Raw genomic sequence first — 17,074 nt, forward strand, 5'->3', positions numbered from 1 at the left:
TTTGAGTTTTATCAATATTTAAAATTAAATTTTTTTTTTTTTTTTTTGTTTTTTTTTTTTATTTTGTTTTTTTTTTTTTTTTTTTTTTTTTTTTTTTTATTGGGCAGAAACTATATCATCTAGTAATAACTGCTATTGCTATTATTGATATTTTTTTTTTGTCTGACTTCCACCTTCTTAGGTTTCCTTATTAGGTATCTTAGCTATTATTTTCTTCCTTATTAGCTTAAAAAGTTCCTATACTAGTAGCTTTATTAGGGTATCTATAATGTTTTTTTATTTTTAATGTGTCTTAAGTCTAATGATTCCTTCTCTAAGTATATACTGTACCTTGATTTTTTTCTCTTTTCTGTCTTTCCGACGGTATCTGGGCATACTGTTATTGCTTGGTGCTTTGTCCCTTTATCTTTATGGAGCTATCCATGGTAGTAATTAGATCATCATTAGTAACATCGTCGGCAATATCTTACTCTTGTTGATCACTCCTTTTCTCCGTCATGTAGACACCTAGGTATATCAACTTTTCAATTGCGCTAAACCGGTAAAATCGAAAAAGAAAGAGCAAAGGGGGATAATCAGAACACGCGCAAAAAAAACTTTTTCCCCCGAGACAATACTCGATGGGTAAATCATGAGACACGCGATCGCTAATCATATTCAACAAATAATCGACGCTTTATCCGTGCGAGCAGTATCGATCCTTGTCATCGAAATCCCAGTATTGCGGGACGCAATGGGCTCAAGGGTATCATCACCATTCGCAAGACGCTCCTCTCGCTCCCATTCCAAGCGCTCAGCCTCCTTCATGATCTTGAGCTCCTGACAGAACTTGCTGTTCGCTCTGATGCGGTCACCGTAGCGAATGAAAGCAAACGGAATTACAGAGACACCCATACTGAGGAAGGCAATTAGACTGCAAGCCCAAGGCACGCCGAGTCGATTGAACATCGGCTTAGCAGCGAGCGGAAGCAAGGCACCTAGAATGCTTCGTGTGCAGCTTGCGGCGGACTGTGCGCTAGCGGAGAGGGTTTCGTAGGCGTCGGTCAGGTAGTTCAGCATAGCCATGAAAATTAACAGATAGCCCATTCCGAAGGGGATGCCGGAGAGGAAGGGTACGACCCAGTGAATGTTTGGCGAGGCTGTCCAGCCTATCCAGAAGAGGGAGATCACGTATAGGGGTCCGCCGACGCAGGCGAGGGGGAGTCTGCGGTATTCCTCGATGAAGGCCCAGCTGGCGTTGCGGGCCTTCGCTCGGGCTAGGTAGCCATCGTACCAGATGAAGACGCCACAGGCAAGCCCGGCGCCGATACCGACTGTTGTACAGAAATTAGAATCTACTTCTTTTTTGTTGGAGAAATGGCGTATGGACGACAAACTTACTAGGCAGAAACATCAAGCCAGATACACCAGGGCTCATTTTGTAGATACCTGCAGATTTCCGTTAGTGTTTATGTCCAACAGGGTTCTGCATACGCTAGCGGGGAGAGGTCGCCGACCTTGGAAGATAATTGGATATGCCTCAAAGTAGAGGTAGAAGATTGCGTATGCCAGAGCAAGATACAATGAACTCAGCGAAACGATATACTCATGAATAATCATGCGGAATGGTCGCGAGATCGTGATAAGCAGCATTTCTGGCAGATTGCGACTCTGGAGGTCCAATGGCGATACGATGCTTGAATTGCCGGTATCTTTGCGTAGCTTGTGCGCACGGCGCTTCAGAATGACCGGGGCATAGGTTTCAGGCATGGCGATAATCAATGGCAAGGTAGCACCCGAGAGAATGAGTCCGATCCAAAAACACCAACGCCAGCTGACAACTGCAACGAAGCCAGATACCCAAGGTCCAATGATTGGCCCAAGGGTTGTACACTGTTAATAAATTAGCTGTCGAGCCCAGAATCTCTAGTTGGATGTATGCGGCAAGCTTACAGCCATGAAATAAGCCATCAGGCGACCTCGCAGTGTGGGATCGTCATGTACATCAGCAAACAACCCACCGACAGTGGCGATAGGCGCCGACGCAACCATGCCATTGAATAGTCGGAATACAAGCAGAGATGCATACGAATTTGCGATAGCGCACGCTAGCGTGAATATCATGAATAAGACAAAAGAGATGAGCAAAGGGCCCTTCCGGCCAAAATACTCGGAGCTAGGACCCCACAGCAATGGCCCTAAAATGTATCCGACGAGAAAGACGGAGATGGGCAAGACGAGAGCGGTTTCGTTGGTGATGTTGAACTCTTCGGCAATTTGGGGGATGGCGTTGCTACAAATCGACGAGCCGATAGTGCTGTTCATGACTTGCATGACACCAGCTGAGAGAACAAGGAACTTCCTCCTCTATTAGGCACATCAGCAATCTTTTCTTCTCCTTGTTTTGTATTGGACAATATCCCACATACCGTTCTCCAGTTGACGGGGTTGTCTGGGTCATTAAGCCCGAATGAAACAATCGTTTTGGAAGCCACTCGGCGGAATCTAGAGTATGAAGGGTTCCCATAACGTTCTTGGATGGGCTCATGATCGACTTCTGAGTCTTGGTCTTCGGAGTCATGAGAGTCATGGGAGTCATGGGAGTGTTGTGACTCGTGAGAGGAAGCCACTACGTGCTCTATACAACAATTTCAGCATTTTGAAATTCTAAGATACAATGTAGAAAGCACCAACAAAGAGTATAGGCGACTGACCTCTTGCTGACATGACCTTTTGCACATTTTCCTCGCCAGCCACATGGTCCGACATCTTGATGGCCTTGGCTTATCAACAAAGCGAAAGTTTGGACGCTAAATGAAGATCCAGGCGGATTGCAAGAATTATAAAGAGTTCAGAAGTTGAAAAAGCCACCCCCACAGAGTATTAGTGGATGTTTGACTCAGACAAGTAAAAGGTGTTTAATGTGGGTTCAACTCCACATTCATAGAGCAATCTCTGTGGTACGCCCTAACTTTGACAAATCGAGCTGAGACGCGAGGGTGGTTTAGAAAATACAGAAAAGACAAGCCTTCCCTGTCAAATTAGGTATTTGGTGGTGTTGATCAGTAGACCTAGATCGGGTAGGACGGCTTTTCTCCAACTGTTTGGGCAAAAAGGCAGGAGCCAAGAAGTTGCGGATTGCTAAAGTGGCAACTAGAATTGTGACTGTCTGAAATATCAAATGGGACCTCGCATAGAAGACCGATTTTCACACCCTTCACACGCGTCGCTTGCGAAACTACAAAGGGAATCCAAACCCACCCATGTAAATCTTGAAGCAAATAGCTCGACCGCATGCGTCTAGTGATTTGGACATTGAATCTTCTGTATGTAATGAAGCGTGAAGATCCTGCCGATCAATTGATTGGTCTTACATTAGCAATTGCGTCAGATAGTTTTCCCTGTCAAGGAAGTGAGGACCAATGGGGCAAGCTCGATTTTGGGCTGACGAGCACTTGTTCCCATGATATGTGTAATTTGCATAGACCCGATCGAGCTACGGCTGATTTTTAGTTTGAAGAAGCTCCCTGTAGCGGGGACGCCAATGCTGGGGTCAACGGGGAACGGGCTATTCCGCACAGCGTGGGCTCGACGTATTTTGTTCTCGGAGAGAGGTTCCGAAAGCGCTCCACATAGAGTAAACGAACAATGCCGGTTCAGGGGTATGCCGTCTTTTTCGATCTGTGCTGCGTATGCCTTGGGCATCGAAGGAGTAATTTCTTGTGGGTTGGGCTGAGGTCGGCGAAGTTAAAAGTGTCATTTCCGGTTGCGTGCTGATGTGTTCGGCGACAAAGCCGATGTGCCTTGACCGCCCAAAAATCATCAGAAGAAGAATCTGGAAGTGACTCCTGCAGCCAAAAGCCTCTCGGGTAATATTCTTTCGAAAGAAACTGGTTATTTTGTCAAGGGGAGTATTGGGGTTAATGCCTGACGTAACTGTCACCATATTCTGCCTCAGGCACCAAACCGTTGTACACAGGCAATAAGGCACCACCAGGACCCACAAGTATCCAAGATTTGTATATTCACAGGGGAGCTAAATGTATGTAATATCATCGCTTAGATGCGTCTTCGACTTTCAGGAAGCACAAGTATCTACAGCTGACCACAAGGATATTCTGTCACATAAGCTCTTATAGGCTGTATATATCCTCGTTGCTAAAATGAAAAGACTAGTTAGTATTTCAATGCCTGATTTCTGAACATAACTGTTCTTGATGTATGAAACTTACAAAGGCCGATTGATTCGATTCCTCCCCTCCGCTTGAGAATTAACCCAGACACTGACACTCATGCTGGCCACTGAGAAAACTCCATAGCCGCAGTTATTAATGAGTACCGTCTCATTTTGCCAGCCAAGAATATCTGTCCACAACTCCCCGGCATGTCTGTGACCAACAAACATGCGCTTGGAGGATGCGCCACCGTTGCTAAGGATACAGGCAAGACTGAACGGGTGTTTATAGTTCTCGTAGCGCACGAATCCTGTATAATCGTAAGAACAAGCAATCTACATCCAAAAAAGTGATACTGACCAATGCAGTTCCGTCTATTGAAGTAGTCCCGTTGTTTCCCGTGTGCATATAACTTTCGCGCACGCGTGAGTATGGGAAGCATTTCGCCGCATGTCCCAGGAGGCTTGGATCCACAATTGATTCCATAGAAGTCTCCGTAGAAAATGCATGGCTGCCCTTGGCTTCGGAGGAGGATTAAAGAGTATGCAAGAGGTTTGAAAAATGGTGCAATGATAGTCTGCTGGGGTATTTAGTTACTATCCACGCCCTAGGATGTATAATGCTAAAGCTTTGGTCTATCTCACCTCTAATGAATGTCCATCCTGCTAGAGGATTGTAAGCTCCATCATATCCTCACAGGACTTCAACATACCGTGTCATGATTTCCAACAAAAGTCTGACGTGGTAGTGATGGTTAGTGGGAGTCCTTTCTACCAAAATAATTGGGTCTTACTACTGCATGCGACGGCATCTGTTCTACCAACGTGCCTTTGAAAATATTCCGTAGATCACCGCCTGCGATCTTCGAGATAGCTGCAAACTGGCCCAAAAGTGGCACATCGAACAACGAGACCCCATAATCCATTAACTTGAGATACCCCAGAAGTAGACCCACCTCTCCTCTCCAGTACTCCGAAACTAAGAAATAATCAGCGCCAACAGTATTGCGCAAATGTGTCAAATTCTTTTTGGAAAGACGCGGAATAATGCTTTACTGCGTCGATTCGCATTCCACTGGTTGGTAATTCAGTGCCAATCCACTCCCCATTTCATTATATCAGCTCGAACTTCCGGGTGGGAATGGTCGAGATCGGCGAACATTAGGTAGTCGTAGTTTCCATGCTCATCACTCACGTCCTTCGCCCAGTCTTTGTTCTGTCCCAGTATCTTGTATATTGCATTCTGCTGGCTCGCATCGTCCCAGTCCACACCAGTAAAGTGTTGCCAGTGATACTTCATGGAGCTGTATTTCTCCCCACGTCCCGGAAAGTCAAACCCAACCCAACCATCGATAGTCAGCGGTCGAGATATTTCAATGTTCCGATCTGCAAGATCGTTGACCTCCATAAGCGCTCTCATCTTCCATTTGTCAGCAGGAATAGAAATCACCTTCTGGGTCCATCTTGACGACTAAGAGATTCTCGGTTGAATCTGCCCCAGCCTTCTGGTTTAAAACAGCATCCCAGTAAATCCCAATATCCATATCCTTTGCAGCCCATACCAATCTCTGGAGGTCCTCCTTTGGACCCCATCGCGTTGCTCTGGTGCCCTTCTGGTCGAATTCCCCAAGATCATATAGATCGTAAATATCATACCCAATTCCAGATGGGTCCATCCCTTTACACCCGGGAGGAATCCAGATATTATCAACTCCGATGTCTTTCAGATCGGGGATTGCCTTGCGGAGGCGCTGCCAATGGCGTTGATCGGCTGGCACGTGCCATTCAAACCCCTGCATCATAAGTGTGTTTTCTGGGGGATACCATAGCTGCTTTTTATCAAGTCCGACAAAAGAGACTGGAGAACCTTCGATCCCTCTCCACTTCTTAGGCCTTCTCCGAATCTTCAAAAAGCAGCTTAGGAATGACAGCATTTGACCGAGACTTGCCTCTATTGCTGAAAGTATGGTATTGATGTAATTTGGCCTGGTTCTTCTCCGCAGCGTAGGGAGAAGGACAAGAACATCTAGCAATCCTCGACTATATCATGTTCCCCAAAAGTCAGGGCTGGGCGAAACTGACGAGTGACACTGACACACCCTGCTGTGCGATATACGTTGGCTGGTAGAAATTGAAACGCTTACTCGTTGGGTTGAACGTCAAACGCCGCTCTGTGGAAGATCACATTAATGTTTAAACCAACCTCTTCCTCTTCCTGGTTCGTCGGAGTCTTCTTATGGCACATTTCAACTATCCTAGTCTTAGAATATCCACGCCAATGTTTAATGCGATGAATCAGTGTTATGCATAGTTGACGTGTAGCTACAATAGATATATACAACATACTGGGTAGGGCAAGGAAGATATCGGATCATGGGAACCAGGAGTGGCGGTCTGAGAGTAATGAAGCGCCTAAAGCGCCCAACCGTGGAAGGTGCAAGATTGGAGCTCAGAATAAATGTCTTGGCGGTGTTGCAATAACAGTCACAAATGGTCAATACGCGTGTCCACAGTGGAGATGTGGCTCGTGCGAGGCAACAACGTGGGGGTCACCTTTGCGGCCAACCGACCCTTTTCATTATTTTATGCATTCACAGTCGTGGAGATCTTGTTCTATTGATAAAGCTGTGGATGCTCCATGTTTCACGTCTCACTTCTCAATTTCCTCCATCATCCGCTTCGCGTCCCATGCTGCCGTTCTCTCTTCTTCTCCAGTCTCCTCCAGCTCGATCGTAGCCAACTCCCCAAATCTTTCCTTCCAGAACTGCCACCTCTCCTTAGAAAACCCACATTGGCCTTTCCAGAGCGGGCCTCCTTTACCCAGAGCGCCATCAAACCCTTCATTCCACTGGTAGATGTCTGCCCCGAGAATACTGATCCACGCAGCGGCAGCCCGAATCAATGCTTCTACTTTCCCCGGAGAGTATTCGTGTGCTGGTGTTTCCAGTGCCTCGCGCAGGGTAATCAATGCAAACCAGGAGTATGCAAAGACAGGTTCTTTGGTTGCCATCAAGCGTGCCGTGAATTTATCCCGGTTGATAATTTGCGAAATTGCTTTTTGACGGGCGTCAGGAGGTCCATCAGGTACGCCTGCATTCCACTCGTCCCGGAATTGCCAGCCTAGCATGGGTAGGTCTTTCCAGACTTGCATATCGTAGAGCACAATGGAGTCCCCATTTGATTTCTTTGCGTTTGGGAGTTTTGATAGTTGAACTAGCACATTGACCAGTTTATCGTGGTGCTCGGGGAAATTGTATGCACACTTGAAGATCAAGCTCCATAGGCTGGTAATTCCCCCCTCGAGGTCTGATTCATCTGCCAAGGAGATTGAAGCCAGATGTTCAGCGGCGTGCTGTGCAGATACACTGTCGCTGAATAGGTCTTGTAGGATAGCAAGCCGAGAGGCAAAAATATCATCTGTGATGGCGACCATTTTGGGAGATGGATCAGAAATATGTTTTCGTATATGATGAAGGGGAGTAGTGATGTTTTAATATTCTGTTTCAAATTCGAGGGGCTAATTGTCTCTTATCATCTGTGAATATGGCCTCGTGGCCTTTATCTGCTGATCTCATTGGTTCTGATTTCCAAGGTTGCATAGCTTTTGACCTATAGTGCTAGTTGATAACCTGAGCACGCTAATCCAAGGTCCTACAGTGGGGTTTAAGGCCATCACAACATACGGCTTTGAAGTGCCTTGATTTTTTTAGAAATAATTTATGCTGTCATACTTGTATATACTTCACAGCTCTTACTTTGTATCCAATCAATATTTCACATACCTTCAATCATAGTTCAGATAGCATATTAAAATGTGATTATATCATAAATTACAGAACAATAGTTAATTCTCCATGTACCCATATAACTCATAGCTCCAATTGTTATACTCCAATGGCCGCAATGGCCGCAAATATCCACCCTGACATGTCAGCTAATACGTGTCCACAGTGACGTAGAGGGCTGTGGCTGGTAACAACATTGAATCTTCCACCTCTGATAGCGCAATGAGTTCGATATATGTACGGAGTAGCATACAGTGCAATATGCGCTATACAAACAGTTCAATTCCATCACCACAAGCCTTGAATAAATTCGATGTCCAGAGCCAGCTTGGAAGTGTGCCTCCTATCAAATCCCTTTGCGGTTCCTTATCCCGCCTATTCCCGGCAACGAGCTCCAACCACCAAAATCCACGTCTAATAATAGCCAATATCAACCTCAAGTTGGGGTTTGATGATAATCAGGATCAATATAACAACATGCATAACATTCACCCATCCATGTAGAAAAGATTAGCAAGACGCTATACGGTTGACCGGGCGATCGGAGTTGAGTGTGTGGCTGCCGAGCGGCTACCGCATTGGCCGCGAAAAGTTTTCGGGTTCGGCGGTCCCATCCCTTTGAAATCCTTTCTTCTTCTCTTCCTCTCTCTAAGGCTTCAATTGACCATTCCATCCTCTCCTCTCTTTGACGTTATTCTTTACGTTATCTCACATTAATCAAAATGGCTGTCCCTGTCGCCCCCAAGGAGGAGATGAGCGCTCTCAACCTCGTATGTTGCGAACCCTGAAAATACCAAGCTTTAACTGACCCGATTCTTGCTTCCAGTACTCCCGCTTCGCTTTCGCTGGTGCCGTCTGCTGCGCTGTCACCCACGGTGCTGCCACTCCTCTCGATGTGTAAGTTTTTGAATCTGTCGCCGGCGCGCGAAGAAGAATTTCCGCTCATTTCCGGTCCTTTACAGCGTCAAGACCCGTATCCAGCTTGACCCCGTCACCTACAACCGTGGTATGCTCGGTGGCTTCAAGCAGGTCGTCCAGAACGAGGGTGCTGGCGCTCTCCTGACTGGATTCGGTCCCACCGCCGCCGGTTACTTCCTCCAGGGTGCCTTCAAGTTCGGTGGATACGAGTTCTTCAAGCAGCAGTCCATCAACGCCGTCGGCTACGAGACTGCCAAGAACAACCGCACCGCCGTCTACCTCGCCTCTGCCGGTGCCGCTGAGTTCATTGCTGATATCGCTCTGTGCCCTCTCGAGGCTACCCGTATCCGTCTTGTCTCCCAGCCTACCTTCGCCAGCGGTCTTCTCCCTGCCATGACCCGCATCCTCAAGGAGGAGGGTATCGGTGCCTTCTACTCTGGATTCGGACCTATCCTGTTCAAGCAGTAAGTTTTTTTTTTTTCTCTGCCCGCTTCGGGTATATATCCGATGTAATTCCCACTAACTCGATTTCCCACAGGGTCCCCTACACCATGGCCAAGTTCGTCGTCTTCGAGAAGGTCTCCGAGGCCGTCCTCTCCCGCGTCAACAAGGAGACTCTCTCCGACGGTGCCAAGACCGGTATCAACCTCGGCTCCGGTCTCGTCGCTGGTCTCGCCGCCGCCATCATCTCCCAGCCCGCTGACACCATGCTCTCCAAGATCAACAAGACCCCCGGTGCTCCTGGTGAGGGTACCGTTACCCGTCTGATCAAGATCGCCAAGGAGCTCGGTATCCGTGGCTCTTACGGTGGTATTGGTGCCCGTCTCTTCATGGTCGGCTCCATCACCGCCGGTCAGTTCGCCATCTACGGTGACATCAAGCGTATGCTCGGTGCCACTGGCGGTGTTGAGATCGGTAAATAGACGATTCGAGTCTAATATGCTCGGGAGGATTGTAGAGACTACCCTTAGAATTCCTTTTGTTTTACGCCTTGTCCATCCCCCACACACGATGTACAATATTTTGTCTCAGTTTCCTTTCAAGAACAAGCTCGCTTTTGTTATATTTACAATAATTTCCATTTCCTCGTGAAATAAAAGCCTTGGTAGTGATAATTGGGTTATTGACGTCTCGATTGCGAACCGATTGGATTTCAAGAGGCCGATTGAGAGATGGCGGAAGTTTGCGCCGAGACTAGCAATGAGAATTCAGCGCGCCATATAAGATTTCCCTACGGTCAATTTCAACCGCCTGTTCACTGCGCTGAGCTATTGACCTCCCCGGTGTGACCCCGAAGGAAGGGTTCATTTTTGAATGAGAGCTCGGAAAGTGCCTGATTAGATAACTTCAACCTCTAGGATTGTCCGGATATAGTATATATCCCGAATCTCCTTCTTGATAAGATGTTTCATACATATAGATATCAAGTTGACGGAGGATAAGCAGCTCCGACTCCAGCCGTGCGGAGGGCAGAGCGGGGTTGATAAGTATCTCCAACAGTAGATCTATAAATTGGTGGACACCCATTTATCAAAAGTGTAAACTACCTCATTGCTTCCATCTGAAACCCACGCAACTATGTCACAGGAACAATACGAGACTTTCAAGCTTGGGGATTGGGAGCTGCAGAGCGGAGAGAAGATCGAGGATGCTCATATCGCATACAAGACATTCGGCGATCCGAAGTCTCCAGCTATTGTCTATCCAACTTGGTTTTCCGGAGGTATATTCAGATACGATCCTTTCTCTGCCCCAACACTGCTGATACTGTCTCCAGCTCTCTCCGATAACTTCTGGTTGATCGGAGACGACAAGCTCCTAAACCCGAACAATTTCTTCATCATAGTGCCAGCCCTATTCGGAAACGGCCAGTCTTCCTCTCCATCCAACCAGCCGAGCCCTGGGCCATTCCCAAAGGTGTCATTTTACGACAATGTGCGGGCGCAGTATGAGCTTGTTACCAAACACCTGGGCATCAAGCATTTGCGCGCCGTTCTTGGCTGGTCTATGGGAGGTGCCCAGGCATTCCAGTGGGCAACGCAGTATCCCGACTTCATGGATCTTGTGGTTCCCTTTTGCACGGCTGCGAAAACCTCGCTGCACAATCAGGTCTTTCTGGAAGGTGTCAAGAGCTCCTTGATTGCGGTGAAGAAGAGTCGATCTGCCGGGTCGGGAGAGATTGGCCTTAATAGAGAGACGGCGGAAGCGCATTCTTGGACAGCTGAAGAGAAGGATGTTGGCCTCAGGGCATTGGGCCGTGTGTATGCTGGATGGTATGAGATTCTGTGTTGATTTTTGATTTTTATCCCTTATCTGACACGTTGAAAACAGGGGATTTAGCCAGGCTTTCTATCGAGGCAAGTTGTATGAAACCGTGTTGGGTTTCAAGGGACTTGAAGACTTCATGGTCAACTTCTGGGAGAAATGGGCTTGTTCTAAAGGTTCTGTTTGATCCCATCGAACCGGTTATATCGGAGAACTGACAAGTGCTCTACAGACCCTGAAAATCTGTTGGTTTTGTTGCAGACCTGGCAAATTGGTGATGTCTCGCAGCAAGATCCATACAATGGAGACTTTGAAAAGGCGATGGCATCTATCAACGCAAAAGCGCTGGTTTTGCCGTCAAAAACCGATCTCTACTTCCCGTGAGTTCATCTCATATATTCTCCCCCTTGGTAAAAGTGAGGTTAGGCTGAGAATTACATCATATTAGGCCTGAGGATTCGGAGTACGAGGTTGCTTGTATGAAGCCAGGCATTGGGACACTAGATGTCTTCCCTTCGATCTGGGGTCGTGAGTATACCAATACAATTACAAGTAGAGAAGGAACTGACTTGTTTTACAGATTGGGCAGGAGGTCCAGGCGATAGTGCGCAGGATGTTGAATGGCTTGATAACAAGCTCTCTCAATTTTTCGCAGAGAACGAAGGTGGTAGCGTGAATTCTCTAGCCGGGAAGCTCCAGAACACACTTTAATAACAAAGACACATAATATGACATGTTAGCGTTCTGTCAATATGGTTTAGTCATGAATGTGATCTCTTGAAATCGTAATGTTCTCTCGTCGTCGCCAGAAAACAGTAGATATATTGACCACGTGACGCTGAGTAAGCGCCTGCCCTGGCCCTGCGAAGCGCCGATGAACCTTGCGCAGCGACCAACATCCTTCTTCATTTCATTTCTCTTCGTTTTTCTTTCTTTTCTTCCGGTTTCGTTCAGAGAATTGTATTTGTTCCCATTGATTGTTCTTTTTCATTTTCCTAGCAGCATCTAATTCCTTCCTGGGCTGCTTACCTCGGGAAGCTCGTCGACCTTCTCCGCTCGCGTTATCTAATCCTCCCTATTTTCACACGGCTTGTGAGACTAACCTTACAATCTCGAATTCCTCCCCACAATGGCTACGCCACCTGTCCGACAGTGGGGTGTTACACCCCCGATCTCGACCGTCCTGCCGACCAAGGACGAGCTTGCGGCGAACGACGATCTCATCGCCGAGCTCAAGGCTCAGAACAACTTCGAGCTCCCGACTGAAACGGAACGGAGGTGTGTTCGCATCTCAACAATAACCGCACCAGAGCTCTGGGGCTGACATTGCGGAATAGAAAACAAGTGCTCCAGTTACTACAGCGCGTCACAGTGGAATTCGTTCAAGTCGTCAGTCGCAAGAAGGGTTTGTCTCCTGCTGCTGTTGAGGCTTCTGGCGGTAAAATTTTCACGTATGGAAGTTACAGACTGGGTGTATACGGACCAGGTCAGTGTTCAGCTATGTATGGATCCAAACTCTCATGCCCGTATTAACGATGGTTGCTTGCAGGCTCCGATATCGATACACTGGTCGTTGGACCTAAGCATGTCCTGATTGATGATTTCTTCGCTGAATTTCCCCCTATTCTCCAAAGAATGGCTTCCGAGGGAGCCATCGAAAAGATGACCCCTGTGCCCGATGCGTTTGTTCCAATTATCAAGCTTGAATTGTGTGGAATTAGTATCGATCTGATTTTTGCCCGCCTCGTCATTCCCGCTATCCCAATGAACCTGGATTTGAAGAATAATGATTACCTCAGAGGACTGGATGAAAGAGAGGTGCGATCGCTAAATGGAACTCGTGTCACAGATGAAATACTGGAGCTCGTCCCTCAACAGAAGACATTCCGTCTTGCGTTGCGTGCAATCAAACTCTGGGCCCAGCGTAAGCACCACTTCCTCTCTCTGTACCGCTATTCAAATTGTCTAATTATCTTTACAGGACGAGCGATTTACTCAAACATTGTCGGATTCCCTGGTGGTGTTGCATGGGCGATGCTGGTGGCTCGAGTTTGTCAACTATACCCGCAAGCAACTGGATCTGTTATTGTGGGGAAGTTTTTCAGAATCATGAACAAGTGGAATTGGCCCCAGCCCGTCTTATTGAAACAGATCGAGGATGGACCTCTTCAGATCAAAGTCTGGAACCCAAAGGTCAGCACAAAGCACCAGTTTCGCTGGCAATGTGGGCTAATAACAACATCAGATTTATCATGGTGATCGATTCCACCTTATGCCCATCATCACTCCTGCTTATCCCTCCATGTGCGCAACGCACAATATCAGTATGTCCACCAAGGCTGTTATTCTCAGAGAACTACAGCGAGGTGGCGACATGGTAGACAAGATCTTCATGAAGCAGCTCTCGTGGCAGGATCTATTCACGCGCCACACATTCTTCACCCACGATTACAAATACTATCTCAGCATCACCGCTTCTAGCAAGACCAAGGAGGCCGAGTCGGTGTGGTCAGGTCTCGTGGAGTCCAAGCTGCGTCACCTCGTTGGCGCTTTGGATCGAAAGCCAATAGTTGCAGTGGCCCACCCATTCCCGAAGGGATTTGAGAGAGTTCATCTCATCAAGAACGAGCAAGAGATGGAAGCAGTCAAGAATGGGTCTACACAATATCAGGCTAAAGGCACAAAGACGGCGATGACTGATGAGACTAAGGATGCTGCTCACCAAGCCGCAGTCCAGAATACCCTCGAAAATGCAGAGGTTCCAGGACCGGCCGAGGTCAAAGTCGAGGGCACAGTCGATAATGATGGCATGACTGTCTACACGACAACTTATTACATCGGCCTGGAGCTGAAACCTCTTGAGCCAGGTAATCTCACCCCTGTCCTTGTATGACATTTCTAACTTTTTTTTTTCTTCAAAGGCCAATCGCGATCTCTGGATATATCAACCGACTCACAGATCTTCAAGTCAACCTGCACCTCGTGGCCAGGATACCAGGAAGAAGTCATGGAGTTGGCTGTCACCCATGTTCGCAGGTAAGTTCCTCTGTCTGTGACTCGTGGATTTTTCTAATGTCCTCTAGCTTTGATTTGCCCGACGATGTCTTCCAGCCCGGTGAGACCCGGGCCTCTCGACCAAAGAAGAAAGTTACCAAACGCTCAGAAACGGCCGGCCAAAAACGCAGCATTGGCGAGTTGGACGTAAGTGTATCGAAGCGAGTGAGATCGGCCTAACCTGGCAAACCATCAACCTTGGAACTCGTATTCCGACGCCCTGCGAAACAAAACCCCGGATGTCGACAATAAGAATAACTAATACCAACTTCGATTTCCAGGGTGCAACCGAAGGACCTGCGAAACGCCAATTTACCTCCGCAACTCCCGCCTAAACAACTCCCTGTATCCCCTTCGCCCCTCCATCCCGCCGGGGCTGGTCCCCAACAATTGATATCAGAACCACGAATTGCTTATGGTCTCTGACCTAATATTGCAGTTTGAAGTTCTACCCATCAACCGAACCATCTAACTCCTCGCATATTCGAATGTTACCCTTCTCTACAGTGAACGTCCCGTGCTCTCGGAGCATAAGGTTGGTTCGTTCTTCTCTTCTCTTCGTCTTTTGTCTTTTGTCTTTTGCAACAGCTAGACTAGACACCCTTCTTCTTTCTCGCCCTTTGGTGCCTCACCTCTTACTGGGCATATTTCTCATGGCGCATATGTGTATGGGCCGGATTTATTCATTATCTCGTCTATTTGGTTGGTGTAGTATTTCGTTGTCGGTGGAATATGCGGCTTTCCTCTGCCCAGGTGGGCGTATTCATTCGCCATCGTGCAGATAGTTCAAATAGTGAAATGCAAGGACGTGTCTCACAATATGTGGGCTACACATAATCCCCAAACTGTCTACATCCCAGTAATTTTGCTCTCGGCTATTTCCCTTCCCTTCTGGCTCTAACTTGCTGGTATTCAATCCCGCTACTCTTATGCGTTCATTTGGCGCTTCGCTAAAGTAATTGAGTGATATTACCGTTGATACAGCTACCATTGACCACTGCTTTATCTTCCCATTGGCCATTAGGCCATCTTCTACCGGTATCTGGTAAAGCCATGCTATATATGGACGCTCACAGAGTGCAAGATATACAGAATCTTAATGGAACATCTTCGAAGTCATTCCAAGGGAGATAAATGCATTATAGCTTTACGACAAGAAAGGTGTCATTCGGGAATAATAAGTACAATGGGGAGAAAGAAAGGAGAACCCATCTACAACGAGTGCATGGTTCTGTGTGGTGAAGGAGGAACTTCCTGTAAGGTGCGGCCAGGAAAGTACGAACAGGGCAGGTGTGGGCATGTTCCTCAATTCTCGCCGCAGCAAGATAAAAGCAAGACAAAGCATGGCATCGATTTTTGTGTGCCTAGAGCATAGATTTCATTTTTTGCCCTTTTCAGGCTTGTCGGCTGAGGGTCGAGTGCCTGATTTTCTTGTCGTACGCGTCTTGGTTGCAAGGTCAGTGTCACCGAGCAAAACCAACACTCGGTCTTTGCATGCTGTTGCTTTCCCACGTCCAACTCGTAGGACACCTATAGCGGGGTTTGCTTTAGGTATTGCTGTGGACATTATCGCCGACGTTAAGTCGCATAGGTCGAATGTAGACGCGCAATGTATTGTACCGCAATGCCAGGGACACGATCCAGAGAGACATTTCGCGTCGGCTGGGTATTTTGCGGCGTTTGGAGGTGACATTTAAGCTCTGTCGGCTGCACTCCGACCCTTACAGGTGTCCATTCTTCGATGTCGCTTATCCGAATTGCTGGCTCGTTTTATTCCATCTCGGTATCTGACGGCAGTGCGTACAAAGCTCTCATTCCGAACCTCTCTCCCGTACTTGCTCATGTTCATTGGGGCTTCCATACTTGAACATATCCGGAGTGTTAGGCATTTTCGCAACGCATCTATCCCAGGCAGGAGAAAGACTACACATGATGTTCATAGTCTCCATGGATAAACGTCACATGCGGAAGAAATAAAAATGTGCCACTTTTCATTATGATCGTGACGAGTCTTTTCTCCTGTGGTAGAACCAGACTCAGACATTCAAGTTTTGGCAAGTCACCACGCAAGTTCATGTTGGGAGGGAAAGTAGGTATTCACCAAATTGTTTGAACGCCACAAAGAGAAGTATGCCCGAGGGTCACACACGACGGCGCCATACGGGGGCCGACTCCTCGAGCCCTGCGAACACAAGACGAGGGACACAGAGGCTTTGAAACAGGTGTTTCCAATAGTCCTCCGACTCGCGTTGATTGCTCTTGTTCCATCTCCACCATGCTAGAGACAATTTCCCCTTCTTCCATCAGCAGTAAGTGAGTGTTCTGGACATCAACAGCATGACGCATCCCACGACTCCCATATGTGATATAGCGCTTGATTTATCTCTTGATTTTCCTGGCAGACGTCTCCAGTCGTCTTCGCCAGTCAGTTTGAGGCGAATAGTCCACTCCACCAGAAGCTCTCGTGTTAGAGTCGGCAAATATAGCCAATCGTCTCTCGGGATTGAAATGGGTAATTGTATTTCTATTAATCGTCCGAATTCCCTTCTTGACCTCAATGATTGCGAAGATTCTTACCGTATCTTGGAGCTCCGTCCGCAAGGGTACTTTATGCTTGTGAACTTGCATATAAAGTGAATACGGTTGAGTATCCAATTCAACTTTGGGCGAGAGAATTGACAGTGTTTGGAGAGAAGGTTTTCCGAGTCATCGAAGATATGCTGTGTTGTACTTCCGGGACAATCGATGTATCACTCCGTTAAACCCCGTGGAGAGGGTGTAAAGTTTTCTCCTTGCTTTTTCCTTTAAGTATATGGTTGATACCGAAAGGTTCTCGTTTTCAGATTGGACATTTGAAAGAGCATAGGTTTTGCGCCATGAGCGCGGTCCGTATAACTTT

The 17,074-nt window shown here is 47.4% G+C and overlaps 6 protein-coding genes across 6 annotated transcripts; 3 read left to right on the plus strand and 3 right to left on the minus strand.

Moving 5' to 3' along the window:
• Positions 1–657: 657 nt before the first annotated feature.
• Positions 658–2,748, minus strand: LCP9604111_3928 (MFS transporter; the record flags this gene model as incomplete). The annotated part of the gene is made up of 6 exons (XM_039071570.1): positions 658–1,313; positions 1,381–1,428; positions 1,497–1,872; positions 1,933–2,346; positions 2,409–2,617; positions 2,694–2,748. 6 exons carry the CDS (start codon positions 2,746–2,748, stop codon positions 658–660), a joined length of 1,758 nt encoding a protein of 585 aa, XP_038930012.1.
• A 1,364-nt stretch (positions 2,749–4,112) lies between these two features.
• Positions 4,113–5,952, minus strand: LCP9604111_3929 (alpha-amylase; the record flags this gene model as incomplete). Its single annotated transcript, XM_039071571.1, has 9 exons — positions 4,113–4,137; positions 4,212–4,464; positions 4,515–4,731; positions 4,799–4,819; positions 4,867–4,890; positions 4,948–5,132; positions 5,210–5,228; positions 5,283–5,539; positions 5,604–5,952. 9 exons carry the CDS (start codon positions 5,950–5,952, stop codon positions 4,113–4,115), a joined length of 1,350 nt encoding a protein of 449 aa, XP_038930013.1.
• An 851-nt stretch (positions 5,953–6,803) lies between these two features.
• On the minus strand, positions 6,804–7,586 carry LCP9604111_3930 (DUF3632 domain-containing protein; the record flags this gene model as incomplete). The annotated part of the gene is made up of 1 exon (XM_039071573.1): positions 6,804–7,586. One exon carries the CDS (start codon positions 7,584–7,586, stop codon positions 6,804–6,806), a length of 783 nt encoding a protein of 260 aa, XP_038930014.1.
• A 1,074-nt stretch (positions 7,587–8,660) lies between these two features.
• LCP9604111_3931 (putative mitochondrial phosphate carrier protein (Mir1)) lies at positions 8,661–9,779 on the plus strand (the record flags this gene model as incomplete). Its single annotated transcript, XM_039071574.1, has 4 exons — positions 8,661–8,708; positions 8,765–8,835; positions 8,901–9,320; positions 9,395–9,779. The coding sequence occupies 4 exons, from the start codon at positions 8,661–8,663 to the stop codon at positions 9,777–9,779; spliced, it is 924 nt and encodes a 307-aa protein (XP_038930015.1).
• A 655-nt stretch (positions 9,780–10,434) lies between these two features.
• LCP9604111_3932 (homoserine acetyltransferase family protein) lies at positions 10,435–11,505 on the plus strand (the record flags this gene model as incomplete). Its single annotated transcript, XM_039071575.1, has 4 exons — positions 10,435–10,579; positions 10,634–11,129; positions 11,188–11,297; positions 11,354–11,505. The coding sequence occupies 4 exons, from the start codon at positions 10,435–10,437 to the stop codon at positions 11,503–11,505; spliced, it is 903 nt and encodes a 300-aa protein (XP_038930016.1).
• A 745-nt stretch (positions 11,506–12,250) lies between these two features.
• LCP9604111_3933 (polynucleotide adenylyltransferase) lies at positions 12,251–14,510 on the plus strand (the record flags this gene model as incomplete). The annotated part of the gene is made up of 8 exons (XM_039071576.1): positions 12,251–12,399; positions 12,459–12,607; positions 12,671–13,045; positions 13,103–13,314; positions 13,367–13,988; positions 14,043–14,157; positions 14,205–14,322; positions 14,457–14,510. The coding sequence occupies 8 exons, from the start codon at positions 12,251–12,253 to the stop codon at positions 14,508–14,510; spliced, it is 1,794 nt and encodes a 597-aa protein (XP_038930017.1).
• Between the last annotated feature and the right edge of the window lie 2,564 nt (positions 14,511–17,074).

The sequence above is a fragment of the Penicillium roqueforti genome, assembly GCF_015533775.1.
Source record: "Penicillium roqueforti strain LCP96 04111 chromosome Unknown scaffold_07, whole genome shotgun sequence".
NCBI lineage: Eukaryota > Fungi > Ascomycota > Eurotiomycetes > Eurotiales > Aspergillaceae > Penicillium > Penicillium roqueforti.